We start from the raw sequence: 15319 nt of genomic DNA on the forward strand, positions 1-15319 counted from the left end.
CGACCGCAGCACAGCGTGGCCCTCAGCAAGCTCTGCTCTGCTGGAACTGCACATAGCCCCTAGGTTTGCCACTCGATACAAAACCTCTATTGTTACTAACCAGCTATTAATAACCCCGTCCAGTACAATGTTTCATCCAGGAAGCGACACAAATGCAGCTTTTGACTCACTGAGCTAGTGAGAGCCAAGCCAGTTCCTCCAGCCAAAAGCCCTGATGATGCTTCGCTTATCACCAGAGAGGAAGGCTGGTCTTGTGTGCCAGAGGGCAGCTCGGGAAAGTCCAGGGCTGCCGTCCTGGCTGTGGCACACAATATCCACTTGGCCTTGGGCACATCATTTGTGCTCTGATTATTTCTTTTCTTTTTTTTTTAAATTATTATTATTTTTTCCTGAATACTTTGAGTCTCATTGATGTCTCAGCATGGTTTGACCATCAGGGTACAAATTTTGTTTCCCTTGGTTTCCCTACTAGCAAATAGCAGTTGGAAAGAACAGTAATGCAGAGGGGGCATCGTAAATGGATTTCCACTGGGAAGAAAACTTTTGTTAGATTGGATCTCTGTCTCTGCTGGGACTGGTGTCAGCTAGTGTAAATCAGCTGGCTTTGGTGGAGCCTTGGTGACCCTGCAGAGATCTGGTAGTGCTGGAGCTTGGAGAGCTACAGTGCGTGGTTTTATTGTTTTCTCCTTTCTTTCCCTGTCAGATGCTTGAAGCTTTCATCAGCCCCGATGAGTCGCTGTCTGGGAGCTGCCAGTCGCTGGACAGATCTGTGGACAGGTGAGTTGTGCGTGTCACCATGTTCACAAGCTGAGATGCAGCCTTGGCTCCGTAGCGGGAGAGGAGCAGGGTCAGTGGCATCCCCTGAGGTTCCTGTTGGGCTGAGGATGCACCTGAGAAAAACAAATGTATCCTGGCTGCTAGACAACGGCTCCTAGCGCAGACATCTGTGTGATGGTATGATTTGAACTGCAGTAATCTGAGCTGGACGAAGTAGCTGGGGATCTGCTGACAGCCTGGCTTTGTGTGCCCTCGTTTTCTGCTTCAGTCAGATCCCTCTCTTCCCCCTCTGGCTCTCTGCAGTCACCAGGTCAATACCCTGGTAGCCTCTCCATGCCTCCTCCCCCTCCCCAGGCATGCTGTCTGCTCTCCACTGCCCGCTTGTAAATTCGGCAGCCCCTGTGCGCTGCCAGCGGCCACAGACTTGTCAGTCAAGGTGCTGAGGACACCAGATGAGCAACAACTAAGTTTAGCTTCTCGGCAGGAAGCAACTAGGACACGTTGTACTAACACGGGCTTGCAGTTCAATAGTTGGTGCGCCTGGTTGGGCCAAGCTCGCACGTGCACGGCAACTGTATGTTTGCTGCTGCGCACGGTAGGCTGTGTGTAAGACACGGTGTCCTTTTGGGAAGCGGTATATATTTTTTTTTTTTCCATCTGCATCAAAGATTTTCTTTTTTTTTTTTTTTCCTTTTCCCCCCGTTGCTTTTGCCGTACAGCATCGAGGCTGTGTTCCAGCGGGTCTGCCTTGTGTTGATCTGATTGTGTAGCGTGCTTCGGGTTTGCAGCTCTGGGCGCTTTGGATCTGTCTCAGCATCCAGGTCCATTTCCTTTTTGTGGCTTTTAATAATTTCCTGTGATGTATTTGCTCATTGTTACGGCCGTATTGAAGCTGGATTCCTTGGGCTCCCAACCTCTGTGCTGGGGCTTTGCTTTTGCATAGAGTTTGCTGGGAAGAACAGGAGAAGGAGCACAGACTGATTGTAACACTTTACTGGGAACTGAGAGAAGGGTGTTAGGCGTGTTTGCGGGACATGTAGTACGGCTTGATGTCACATACAAAGAAGCAGGCAGCTGTGTTCAGTCATGGGGTCTAGGATCTGGAAGAGGCATGAGGGGGGCTATATTCTTCAAAGACAGAAAGAGGAGTAAGGATGACTATTCCTGCAAAGGTCTGGCTGAGCCTTTGCAGCCAATTGCTTGAGATGGCATTAGCCTCCAGAGGGCAGAGCTAGTCACCAGGCATGGTGACCAGTCCAATGCTAAGAAATAACATCATAAATTTCTCTTCGCCATAGCAAACCTGCCATGATCAGCTTTGACCTGAGCAGATTTCAGAGCACTTTACAAAGCAGATTTCTACTACTATTCCCGTTTTGTTAGAAGGGAAAGTGGAAAAACAACCTGTCCAGGTCACCCTGTTGGTCCTGGCAGAGGCTGGGGTGAAATGAGGTTTGCTGAGATCCCCTTGCAGTGCTTTATCGTCCTCTCAAAGTAGTTTAAAGACCTCGAACCTTGAAGCACCAATCCTGCACTCTCTCTCCTGGTCTCCTGGGGGGGTGTGTGCACCCAGTGGTGGTATGGACCCTCCTGTGTGAGGAACGTGGGGGGTGATGTTGCAGAGAAGGGGAGACCCGCATGAATCAAGCGTGACTGAAGGGCTCCAGTGTGCACATCTGCAGCAACTAAGCAGCGTTCGTAGAAAGCAGAGCTGCACGGTTGAACACTTGACGTTAAGGGAAGAGAAGTCCACAGCCCTCCTTCGGTGCAGTCTTGTGCGCAGGAGCAAGGCGTCTTTGGCGGTTTCGTTTCAGCCTGGCGACTGTGGGTTTTGCAGCATCCCTTTTATTTGCCGCAGGAACAGGCTGTGAGCCAGCAGAAAACCCAGTTTTCATTCTTGTGCAGATTGAGGGTGGGAGCTCAGTTGGGTAGGCTGGGCTGATCGGTAATCAGTACATATCATCTGGTGGTATAGCCTGTCCTTTCTGTGTGTGACCACTTCCTAATTCATTCCATAGGCTTTCTGATGTAATAAAGTCTGTCCTCTTTTATTTATTTATTTTTCCCATCCCTTTGCAGCCCTCCCTTTACGCAAACCCCTGTTCCTGGAAGGAAGAGCCATCCCAAAGACAGTCTTGATTGCATGGGTAAGCACTCTGGGAGATTTGTGTTTTGCTTAAAAGCAGAAAAAGCATGTGCTAAAGAGACTGGATAAAGGCTATTGGAGAGATGGCGCTGCATGAAAAGTGATTCAAAACAATTAAGCAAACCAGCTCCATTGCTTAGGTTAAACTTTAGAAATGACCCTGCAATGACGAAATGTGAAAGTTCTTTAAAATCAAAAGGCCCAGAGCGTCAAACACAGGCAGGGCTGCTCTTGTCATCATTGACCCTTCTTGGCTCTGCAGCCAGCAGTGGCAGCACTGAAGAACCTTTGGGCCTGCTTTGGGAATCAGTTTACATTAACAACAGCCCAAACTGGGTGACAAGACCCCTGAAGTAAATGGGTGCAAGCAAGTAAAGCTGTTGAAAGATCAGAGATGAGTTCTGTGTGGGAAGAAGTTGGTGAAGGGGGCCTCGCTCTTGTATTTGGAGAGCACTGCGTGGTGCTGACAAGCTGGAAACAGCCTTGTGGGATCATGTTTTGTTAGTACCTGTGAGTTGTGCTTTCAGGATCCCAACTTCCTATGTAACAAAACCTGAGTCCCAAACTCTCTAGGGAGGCATACCTCTTCCACTTGCATTAATAATAATCTCTAATACTGCAAGTGCTGTTAGGGAAAGTGTATTGGTAATTTGCAAGGATCATAGGTTACTGCTTAATCACTTGTAAACATCCAGCTGGTTAAGTCATGGAAACTCTGTAATTTTGTAATGACTTCTGCTATTAAAAATGAGCAAATGGCAGTCAGCCTGTGGCATGATAACTCATCTCTGGCCCGAGGCAGGATTTCTAGATTGAACTGTAGAGATGAAGCTGCAGTCAGTCCACGTCGCTGAAGGTTTTAATACATCCCTGGTGGTAGGGGAGGCATTTTGCTTTGAGGCACCACTCGGCATCGTCGCTCACACGTGGCTCGCCGAGAACCTCTTGACCTGTCCTTGTTGCTTTTCTTGCTGACCATATTTCAGCCATTATGTGCTCCTCTCGCGCGCTGCCGTAATGGGGAAATCATGCTGCAGTGCAGCAGAGGCCAGGAACAGTCTCCAAGGAGCGGCTGCTGGCCCCAGGCTAAGACAAACAAACAATCAGAAGGACTGTGTCATTAGAGTTGGATGGAGGAAAAACAGGAGGTGAAAGATGGGGGGGGGGGGAAGTGACAGATATTTTAATCTCGAGTTATTCAGTGCTACCAGCAATGGCTTCCCGTGCTGCGTTTTTTTGTTTAAAAAAAATACATCCTTATCTCACATGTCCATCCATCTCTCTAATCTTGTGTCTAATCTAAACTCTTGATGGTCTTTAATCCCTTTTTTATATTCTAAATCCATCTTTCTAGCATTTAATCAAAGTAAATGTAAAATTTTGGAGCTCTGGGGGTATAAATTGGTCTCCGGCTTTCAGAGGTCAGGAGTTGCTGCCGAGAAGAAAGAGGGGAGAGATTGTCCAGTGTTAGCCAAGTGCTGGATTCTTGCATTTCCCTGGAAATAGCGGCTATCAGAGCAGGGGTTTTGGAGTAGATGGATCTGGGCCTGACCCTGGCTGACAGTTCTGTTTCCATGCTAGTTTTTGCATTTACCAGGTGCAAATAACATGTCTAGTGCTCTGTCTTGGAAACCAGGCACGGTCTATGTTAATCCCCTGCCTTGTGTCTGAACAGTGTGGGCCAGGGTCCATAAAGTCAGCAGTTAAACCTCTTTGCTTTAGGGGGACCAAGACCACTGTGTCTAACCCTTATTTTCCACTAAAGAGCGTGTGACTGTGGACAGATTTCAGAGTAAGCCTCAGGGAATGGATGGTCACGTAAATGAACAGCTTGTCACCTCTTCTTGCCCGTAATTCAGCATGAAGACCAGAACGCTTTCTCATGAGAAACACTCTGGGCTGATCTCAAACATGTGTCTTCTTCCCTCCTGTCAGATTTTGACATCCCGTTTTGCGAGAGGGTTGGGAAAGGTGGGACCTTCCCAAGGCAGTACCACCTCTCGCAAAGTCGCAAGGACTACAGTGACGGTAAGAAAATGATGGAGGGTCGGGGAGGGAGGTGCTCAGTCCAGGATCTCGATGGCTTGTGACGATGCCTAGGACTGGAGGGACTTGGGAGGGAGAGATTTCTAGCAAAGAGAGAACCACCAAGTAATTTGGGATTCACTTGTGTACTCTGAAGAGCACCCTCTGTGAGACCTTGCGGGTCTGCTCTTGGGAAGTGCTGAGCGTCTACAGTGTGTATGACAGTCGGTGCTCAGCTCCTCCTCTGCTGACACTTGTGTTAATTTAGCCACATGGATGATTGGCATTTCTCGTCCCTGGCAATAGCAACCTTTCTGTTCCCCTAACTTGCTTTTGAGGATGTTGGTTTGTGACCTTTAGAGCAGGTTTCTCACAGAGCTGCAGGAAATCCCCTAGCAATTTCAGGGCAGCAGTATCTGTTCACATCTCTGTTCTAAGCGGGTGAGCTCTGAGCTTTGGGGACCACTCCATCACCTTCTTGCTGCTCCTCCTTTCGCTGCATGAGATTGCAAGTGGTGGGAGGCAAAACTGAATAAGAATCGAATTCCCTTGGAAAAAAGATTCTGGGGATGTGCAGACAGCATATTGAGCCTTCCAGAATGAACTTCATCTCTCAGACACCACCTTTGTGAAAGCAGTTATCACAAGATCTGGCACTGCTTGTGTGGTCGTTTGTATTGTGCACTTAGGGGATGGCAGGAATAATTTGCAGTGTAAATCCCTGCCTGTTCAGAGTTTAATTGTGATTAACAACCAACAAAAACCCTAATGTCATTAAACTGTTGCAAACCCCTCTGGAAACATCTGCATTAGATGTAATGATTGCTGTTAACAACTCTTAAATTGAATTAAAATTGTTCACAGGGCTTTGCTTCAGTTTCAGGAAAATTTGTTTTGTTTCATTTGAAGAGGTGTTTCACTGGATCTGGGCAGTGATATGAGAAGGTGCTGACAGGTAGATCCAAGCTGGTGTGTGCATTCTTGCTGTAACTCTCCCCCTCTTCCACAGGCCGGAGGACTTTCCCCAGGAGTTACTTCCCACAGGAGAACCTGTTTCAGCTTGTCCCTTCTAGCCGAACCAAGAGCTTTAATGGGGACAGCAAGCTCAGCACCTTGCAGTACGACGAGTACAGGCCCAAATGGTGGAACAATTGTGAAAAAGGTCTGCAGGTCTTCAGCACCTCCCCTACAAAAGCTAGGAACTGTAAGTCAATCACAGCTGCTAGTGTCAGGTCTCAGCATGTCCAGGTCTCGACACAAAATTGAGTTACCATGACCTGCTGAGTTGCTGGGCGTCAGCTAAGCTAACCATGTGTGAATGCACTCTGATCCCACCCCCAACATGAGGCACGCTGCCCTAGTTTTATGTCTCAGTGAGGAAGATTTAATGTAATACACGTTGTGCTGAGAGCATGTGTGGGGTCAGCTGATGTTTGTTGCTTGCTGAGTTGCAGAAAATTGCTTCTGTGTTGGACTGTCGGTGTGCTCAGGTGGGAGAAGCTTCCAGGAGACTTGGGATGTGGGAGCAAATGCATCCAGAGGCTCTGTTCTGTGGCTTACCTTGCTATCACCCCGACACACAAAGATGGTGTGGTATTGCAAGACTGCCCATGCTGTAGACATCGGTGCATTCTGGGCCTGTTCAGTGATGGATAACAACCTAGGGATGACCAGTGAGATAAAACTCTTTACTGGTCACTGCCTGGCTTGCTGATCAGCCATGCTGTGTGCTGGTAGCCACTCCTATAGCAGAGGAGAGAAAGTCCAACATAGGCTAAGAAAGCAGTTTTTGGAGGAAGGACTGACTCTTAAAGAAATGTGACTTTTCTGGGACTTGTTTCCACTTTATGCGAATGCATCCACACACACCAGTAGCACTACTGCGATTGAAACTGGTTTGTCATGGTGCCCCCGGGAGAGGGTGGCTCACTGCCTGCCCTGATGTGAGCTCAATGTGAGCCTGACCTGTACTCTGTAGGGTCAGATGGACCCTGATGCCGATGTGTCCCTGCTGCGCTCTTCTCTCAACCCTCTCCTCTCTCCTGTAGCCCTGCAGGCACCTGTGAACTGGAGGCTGGGGAAACTGCTCGGAAGAGGAGCGTTTGGGGAAGTTTATCTCTGCTACGATGCTGACACTGGCCGGGAGCTGTCGGTGAAGCAGGTGCCTTTCGACCCTGACAGTCAAGAGACAAGTAAAGTGAGTGCGAGGGCAGGACTGCGTTCTGCAGCACGCTGGGTGGTTGTGGGCTGGAGGCTGAGGGTATAGGTGGCAGAGGGGTTCGTGTCCCTGAGAGAAGGGGGTGTGTGGAGACAGCATGTGTTGCTGTTTTCCCCTCTTTGGAGTGGTCCTGAATGTCTTGTGGCACCAGTCATCATGCTCTGGTGAATTCTGTTCCTCCTAGTTCCTTGGTCACGTTGGCCAGCTCTGTCTCAGGTATCATCTCTTGCAGGTCTATCTGCTCTTCCTAATTTTTGGCCTTCTTGCTTCCTTCACCTTCTTCCCACTCGGTGTGCTGCGTTAGCTTTGGTGTCTTCGTTCACACCTTTCCAGAAAAACTCCTCAAGCACAAGTAATAGTAATAAGTGACCCTGTCTCCAAGCCAAGCCCTTGCCTATCCCATCTGTCTTTCTCCTTACCTATTTCTTAGGGCAGTGCCCCTCATTTCTGAGCCTTATGTGGCTGATGTCCTCACAGGCAGCTTCAGAGGTGCTGTGAAAAGACTGCTCAGCCTTGAGCGATGTTTGGATAATATTCCCAAAGTAACTGTTCCGTTTTGTCACGAAGCATGTCTGTTTTGTTGCAGGAGGTGAATGCTTTAGAATGTGAGATCCAGCTGTTGAAGACTCTCCGTCATGACAGGATAGTGCAGTACTACGGGTGCTTGCGGGATCCTGAGGAGAAGAAACTGTCTATCTTTGTTGAATACATGCCAGGGGTAAGTGTGGTTCCTGCTAAAGATCATCCTGAGCGACAGAGAACAGATTTAGACTGTCTTGGAGTTTGGTGAAATTTGGATCTGGAGTTAAACTGAGCTGCTCTGTTATGTGATGAGCCACACTGAAACAGTGGGTGCATCCCCAAGGCTTGGGAAAGCTTAGGTTGTGAGTCAGATGTCACGGTGAAGCCCGTGGACATGCACTGGGTGAAATCAAAAGCCCTGAAGGCAGGTTTTAGGTCTGAATCCTGGAGCAGGGTGTGTTCACAGTCTGGAATCTGAACTTGGTGAATGTGGGACATGATCCAGATCTGGCTCCAAACACTGTGGCCTGGGCCCATCCTTAAGTATTTATTGCAAATCCCTGCAGGAAAAGCTAATGGTACAACTGTCCACCCACAGCTGTCACCAGTTATTTATGGCTTTCAGCACGTGTGTATTCAAAACAGTGTTACTCACTTGTAAGTCTTCTCCTGTCCAGGACAGAACTTTTTGTTGGTAGCATTATACTCCGTGCAGGAGTGGCTTCAATTTGTGACTTTGCTGATATAAGATGAAATAGCCCTAGGGAAAAAGAAGATCAGAAAGCTTTTGAGAGCATCTAAGCAGGGACAGGAGAACATATGCAGATGAACATCTCTTCCTCTGTGAGCCCGTGAATTACATCAGCCACGTAGACAAAGTCATCGGTTGGTATAAACCAGCACAATGCTATTTACATTGCCAGAGGACCTGTTCTCCGAAGTCCTGCCTGTCCAGCTGGATTCATTCCCCAGGGTGTGGGAGAATAAACCCACGTTTAAACAGAGGTTTTTTGTAAGGTCAGAAGGGACTATTAAGTCATCTGGTCGCAAATAATTTTGGTCGTTAGTAAACGTGCTGGAAGCTCTCCTAGTGCATCTTGCACGGGAGTAATCAGGTGGGCTTCCGCGCATTTGAGTCCCTTCCCAGCCCTGTCCTCCCCCTCTCCCTGTGGGCAGGCATCTCGCTTTCAGGCCTTACCACGAGGCGTGCACCCAGAGGAGTCTACCCTGGGAGTTTCAGCAGTCTCCTCGCTGCATATTCTGCAGCGTGCTGGTGTTTGGTGGCAGCCAGGAAGCCAACATTTGATGCTGGGGCAGTGTCCAGCAGGGCTGGAAGTTGAATGTTTGGGTTTTTTTTTTAATGATAAACCAAAGCTCTAACCAAGTTGGCTTCCGTGCTGCAACAACACCTCATTTCACAAAAGCAGCCCAGGGCTTTGGTTTCCAAGGCCAGGGGAAGTGAATGAGTTCCCAAATCTTGCAGGACAGTGACTCGGCAGCGCTGGGTCTGGCCAGGCTTCTGATTTAGCACAGCCAGTCTGGCGAAATCTTCATGGGTCCAAGCTTGGGTGCACCATTAGCCTGGCGTTCTTATGATTGCCCCCATTAGGTATCTGACTTTGTATTCTTTGTCCTGCCCTGCCCATAAACTATTTTTATGATTTATGCTTGGAAAACAGAATGATCCATTTGACCACAGGCCTTGAAGACCCTGTTTCCCCTTCTTGTTTGATGTCCCCCCCCATCAGGGTGGGGGAGGCCAGGAGAAGAAAGCTTGTTCAGCTGCGGGTGAGGGAACACACCCTGCACACAAGTTGTACAAGGGGGTAATTTCAGAGCATCTCTGATTACTTCAGCAGCACTGTGCAAGGGAAAGGAGAGCTCCATCCACAGGATCGCCACCAGCCTCAAAAGAGGGCCAAAACAGTAGCTGGGCAGAGCAGCAGCAGAGGTGGGTGGATGTGGAAAAGCTGCTACGGTTTGAGTGGCTGACTTGGAGCAGAGCAGCCCACTGTTCCCGGCACAGAAGGGCTATGGCAATCTTGGATCAACCCCAGAGCTGCAGGAGTTTCCCCTCCTGCTTTCCAGCTAACCTGAATACTGGAGGTAGAGCTGGGTGCGACCTCTCTGATTGAACCCCGAATCTGTCTCCGGTTCATCCCTGCTCAAACCCATCTCCGGCATAGTGAGGGACGTCCCTTTCCAAGTGGACAGAAAATATAGCTAAAACCAAGGGAGTCAACCTCTTGCAGATGGTAGATGGCTGCACCCCTGCTTCTTTTCCTCTCTGATCAATAAAATCAAATCAGTAGGAGCCTGCATGCCTGGGTCAGAAATTCAAGTACTTGCAAATTGTCTACCCTAGGTGGTCTTGCTGAAGCAGTCCCATGTGGGGCTGGTCATGTCCCTCATGAGTCTGTCTGCTGCACGGCAGTGGGTACTCCCTGCTGTGAGAAGTTGGAGGGGGAAGCTTCATAGAAGACTGACTCATCAGCTTGGCCCTGAAGAGCTAGTTGACTTGATCTTCTCACTTGAGTTCCAACTTCTCATAGGTTTGGTCCTTCTCCATGAGCTATTGGTGATGTCCAGCCACTAGAGGGGGAAAAAGATCTGTAGTGTTGGCAGAAGATAGCACTGACAGGCACCAGGACCATACCTTTTTCTCCACTGGGATCTGGGACATTGAGGACAAGTCTTTGCTCTGCTCAGCACTTACTGCGTTTTTTTTATCTTGCTGTTTCTACAGCAGAGTGGGGTGTTTTTGAGCTGGAAGGCAGAGAGGTCAGGAAAGTTTAAAAAGTTACTGTGACGTGATGGTTCTGCTGGTCCTTATGGTTGGCGCTTGTTGTTTCTTTGCAACAGGGCTCAATAAAGGACCAGCTGAAGGCTTACGGTGCTCTGACCGAGAACGTCACACGGAAGTACACCAGGCAGATCCTGCAGGGAGTCTTCTACTTACACAGCAATATGATTGTCCACAGGGACATTAAAGGTGAGTAGATAATACATACAGACTTCTTGCCTGCTTGGACTTGTTCAACCCCACCTCCCCCCTGCCCCAGTATAAATTCTTGTGCAAAACATAGTGCTGGGATCTGGTATTTAAAGTATTTTTGCCCCTGGCCTTCACCAACTTGAACCATGAGAAGCTTCAACAAGCAGCTGAAACCAGAACCTTGCGCTGTCGTCTTCCTTGGGAAACCCAGATCAAGTACTCCTGAGAGGGATTATTGTTAACTGCCCTTACTCATCAAAACCTGGTGTAACCTACCCAAGAATTGAGAGGTCTGGGCATTCAGAGAGACCTGAGGCTCTGTTCTGCTCTCTGTGGGTGGGGAGGGTGATCTGTTGTCTCCCGTTCACAGCTCACTTTTGGGAAACCTGCTGCCTGAGGAGATGCTGGCAGGAGTCAACCCACTCGGAGAGCAGCTGCCTTAGGAGAGGGGGATTTTATGCAATGCTGAGTCCAGCCCCTCCAAGGCCCTTTGGGCTCCCTCATGTCCCGATCTTTGCCCGTGCCCTTCCTGCTCTCCTCCCTGTAGCCACTTCAATTCAGGTTGCTGCTTCATCTCTTGCGTTTTTTGGTTTTGCTTTTCACCCCAGGTGCCAATATTTTGAGAGATTCCGCTGGAAATGTGAAACTTGGAGATTTTGGGGCCAGCAAACGCATCCAGACCATCTGCATGTCTGGAACTGGGATTAAATCTGTCACGGGAACACCATACTGGATGAGCCCAGAGGTTATCAGTGGAGAGGGCTACGGAAGGAAAGCTGATGTGTGGTAAGGAATACAGTAGAACACCTATCATTGCAGCTTAAATCAGACCATCCCTTTGGGAAGTTGTCATGGGAGCAACAGGTATAGCTAGTAGTTGGAAGATGGAGCAGTGCAAGGGAAGGAAATCGGAGCTGAATGTTAGGTTCAACTATGGAGATATCCAGAGGGAGCACCTTGTAGCTGAAAGTCCCAAAACAGGAGCACTCAGAATCACGGTTTGCTTTTGGAAGCTCTTATGTGTGAGGGTCATGTGCAGCTCGACCCTGTAGCTGCTCTTTAATTTTGGAAAGCAGGCTGATAACAAAGTTTGCTAAAAGAGCAGTTGAGGCTGATTTTGGGGTAGCTAACCCCAGCTCAGCGGGCCCAGGGGGATCTCGTGCGGCCTCTCAAAACCTGCTGCTGGATGTTTGCGTGTGGCACAGACACAAAGGCAGCCGAAATCGTTGGCTGCTTGTGAGTGCTTTGATCTGTGGAGGACGTCAGCTGGAGCCTGAAAGAGTTGAGATAACACCACTAATCCTCCCAATAAATGAGGAGGAAGCACTGTCCTCACAGGGTACTTTCTGTTGGGTGCCCAAGCAAGCAGGGCCAAAAGTAGTCCCTCCAACAGAGCCCTGCTTGGAGGGGGAAGCCTAGGGGGTCCTTAGCGGGCAGCCGTGTACCCTGCACCGCCTGCTCTGGCTGATGGGAGGGAAATGTCGTTCAGTCTCTTATGAGCAACTGTGAATGGAGGTGGCAGAAAGGGTCCCTGCTGAGATGAGGCTCCTTAGCAAGCACAGGGAAACCTTTGGGACTCTTTGCTGCTCCTCTTGTCGTGCTCCTTCTCAGATGCACATCGGAGATGAAGTTAGGTGTAACAAACAAGTTTCATTCTGGCTCAGCTTCCTGGGGAACTACATGCTATTGCTGAAACTGCGGTGTCTAAACTCGTGCCTGGGTTTCCCTTCGGGGGATGCTCCGATAAGGTCTCCCACACGCTTTTATGAAGCCTAATATCTGCCAGTTAACGTAGGCAGGAAAGCCGCCAGCTTCAGGGCAAGGCTTGCGAGTTCCCCCCTGCTAGTGGGAGCGGGAGGTCCAGAGCCAGCGAGCTTCAGGGCGCCACGTGTGCCCATCTCTCCTGCGGGTTTGCTCCCCGCACAGTCCGTTCCAGGCAGACGTAATCCTAGAGCCGATCAGACTTCGAATGCACACTGCCCCCGCGTCCCTTACCCGCCGTCTCACCCCTTGCTTGGCGTTGCAGGAGCGTGGCCTGCACCGTGGTGGAGATGTTAACGGAGAAGCCGCCGTGGGCAGAGTTCGAAGCCATGGCGGCTATTTTTAAAATCGCCACCCAGCCGACCAACCCCCAGCTCCCCGACGGCGTCTCCAACTCCTGCCGCAACTTCCTCAAGCAGATCTTCGTGGAGGAGAAGCGGAGGCCGACGGCCGAGGACCTGCTGAGGCACCCCTTCGTCAACGGCGGGCTCTGAGCAGCGGGGATGGGGAAATGCCGGCGGGAGGGGGGGCGGCCGCCAGACCCGCGGCCTTTTGTGCTCTGTGGTTCAGACCTTCGCCCTGGGCTGTCCTGGCGGTGGCCCCTGCAGGTCCCTTCTTGCTCGTCGCTGGCTCGGCACCCGTCACCTTGTCGGATTTCCAAGCTGCGCTCGGGACTGTTGACACCCGGAATTCAGAGCGAGGGATTTCCCGGACTGTGCGGGTGCTCGTCTCGGACCGAGGAACCTCCTTGCTGCCAGCAATACCGGGGTTGTCCCCCCTCGCCGTGTTCCTTACCTTTTGGGGAGAGCGCAGCAGGTGGGGTCTGTCCCCCTGCAGCACGACAGCGACGCTGGCACCATCCCCAGGACCGGCGGAGGAACGAGATGCTCAGTGGCAATCGCTGCCTTTCGCAGGGGAACAGACGGGGGCTTCAGCCAAGCCGGAGGAGATGATCCTCAGACCGCAGAGTCGGGGGGGGGACCCAGGGGTCCCCGTTCACAAGGGGACCGAACCCTCCTGGAGGCCGTGGGACCAGCCAGCGTCTCCAGCAGGGTGGCATTTCATACTGTTCTGTGCCTTAAGCGGTTACAATCAAGGAGTGATGCTTGACTCGGCACGAAGCACGGAGTCGGGTGCGGTGGTGCAGCAGCCGTGTTGACTTTGCCTTTGTGCGTGTGTGTGCGCGCGCGCGCGCGTGTGTGTGTGTGCGAGTCGTGGAAGAAGGGGGTCTTCTCCGGGTGCAGGAGGTCTCTGCGGGGTAAACCCACGGACGGATGCCTGGGACCTCTGCCACGGGCCGTGCCGAGCTGCGTTGAAATGCTGTTGGTGCCTGCGATGGGCAGGGCTGAGCACCAGCCGGTTCGTGCTGGGAACCATCCGGGTTCAGGTGGAGCTGGAGAGGATCTTGGCAAGGGCAGCGCTCCGCTCGTAGCTGTGGCCCTGCTCACCCGTCCCCACGCTGCTGCGCCGGGGCTGGAGGGGTGCCAACACATTTTGGGAGTGGAGCTGCCGCAAGAGCCCAGTGGGTCTCCGTAAAACCCAAGTGGGTGCCTAAAATTAGGCAGAGGGGAGTGGAGCCTGCGGATCTGGGCTGCCGAGGGCTGGGTGCTGCCTTCTCTGTGCCTTGTGGGACCAGCCCTGGATGCAGGGAAGGGGGACGTCACCTCCACGGTGGTGCCCAAGGGAGCAGCTGCGGGACGGTGAAGCCTCAGACCCGGGAGAGCGGAGCTGTGTCGGTGGAGGGCAGCTGGAAGCAGATTTCTTCCTGCGGCGTGTTTGAAGCCGTAGGAGAAAACGGGCCAATTGAAAGCGGAGTTGGGCTGCAGCCTCTTTGGCCAGCACTACCCTGCTGGAAAACCTGGGCGGGGAACATGCACAGAGTCTCTGGAAGCTAATTAGTTAATCAGATCTTGGTTATTTTGGACAAATTAATTGCACCATCCCACCTCCCGCTTCCCTGCTGTGTTAGCTCAGCAAAGGGTTAAATAAGCAGTTACTGGGAGGTTGCCATCTTCAGGCCAGTCTGTCAAACACAGGTTTATTTTATAAATATAAAATTTTATATTTATTTTATATTGGTTTTTAATGGAAAATGAAAAGTGTTGCTTGGACTGAAGAGGAAATCGAGAAGTTGGTGGATCGTGTGGCTTCGCACATCCTTGGATTCTTCCACGTGGAAGAGATCAAGGCTTTGCTCCGCTGGTGTGGCGGTGGGAGCATTGCCTTGTCCACAGCTCTGAAAAATGAAGCGAAAATTAGGGTTATTTCAGTTAAAGTATTAAAAATCGGTAATGTTATGGCAAAACAAAACAAATAGTTGAAAGGATTCCCTATAAATTTGCCTGCGAAGCTGCCAAGGCCAGTTATTACCCAGGCTGGGCTCCGGGGCTTGTGCCAGTCAACCAGGACAGTGATGGGCAGCTCCTGGGGTGGGGGGTTGGAGTCGCCTCCTGTCTTCGAGGGGGGGATGGAGAATTTTATTCTGTGAATAGGACCAAATCCATCAGTCTGTTCCGTGATATGGGATAGATGGGGAAAAAAAATACAAGACAAAAAGTAATAACCAGTGTTGGCTGGAAGGGTTTTGTCAGAAGAGGGTGACAAAGTGTGTTTTCACCAAAGCTGAAGAAACCAAACCATTTTTAAGCGGTTTTCTCCTCTTTTATTGAACCTGTTTGGTTTTGATTTTCTCAGCCCCTCAGTGGTGGGTGGGTGTTTTCCTTCTTTCCAAAGCCTTGAGAGCAAAACGGGGTTCCCGGCCATCCCGGGCTGGGGCTGCCCCAAAATGCTCCGGGGGCCCCCAAACCACCCCAGTCCTCCCATGAATGGACGCGGCTCGTGTGTGCGTGTGTGCACACGTGTGTGTGCGTGCGTG

At 50.8% G+C, this 15319-nt stretch overlaps 1 protein-coding gene across 1 annotated transcript in view; it reads left to right on the plus strand.

Moving 5' to 3' along the window:
* The window catches only part of LOC104348091 (mitogen-activated protein kinase kinase kinase 3-like), a 47358-nt gene extending 34420 nt beyond the window's left edge, over positions 1 to 12938 (plus strand). Inside the window, exons 8-16 of the mRNA XM_009953288.2 lie at positions 704 to 777; positions 2857 to 2924; positions 4859 to 4951; positions 5958 to 6152; positions 6997 to 7145; positions 7753 to 7884; positions 10551 to 10680; positions 11292 to 11469; positions 12710 to 12938. Of these exons, the coding sequence (XP_009951590.2) occupies positions 704 to 777; positions 2857 to 2924; positions 4859 to 4951; positions 5958 to 6152; positions 6997 to 7145; positions 7753 to 7884; positions 10551 to 10680; positions 11292 to 11469; positions 12710 to 12938 (1248 nt within the window). The remainder of the gene's footprint in view (positions 1 to 703; positions 778 to 2856; positions 2925 to 4858; positions 4952 to 5957; positions 6153 to 6996; positions 7146 to 7752; positions 7885 to 10550; positions 10681 to 11291; positions 11470 to 12709) is intronic.
* Positions 12939 to 15319: the final 2381 nt, after the last annotated feature.

This window comes from Leptosomus discolor, chromosome 6 (genome assembly GCF_034619465.1).
Source record: "Leptosomus discolor isolate bLepDis1 chromosome 6, bLepDis1.hap2, whole genome shotgun sequence".
In the NCBI taxonomy this organism is placed as follows: domain Eukaryota; kingdom Metazoa; phylum Chordata; class Aves; order Leptosomiformes; family Leptosomidae; genus Leptosomus; species Leptosomus discolor.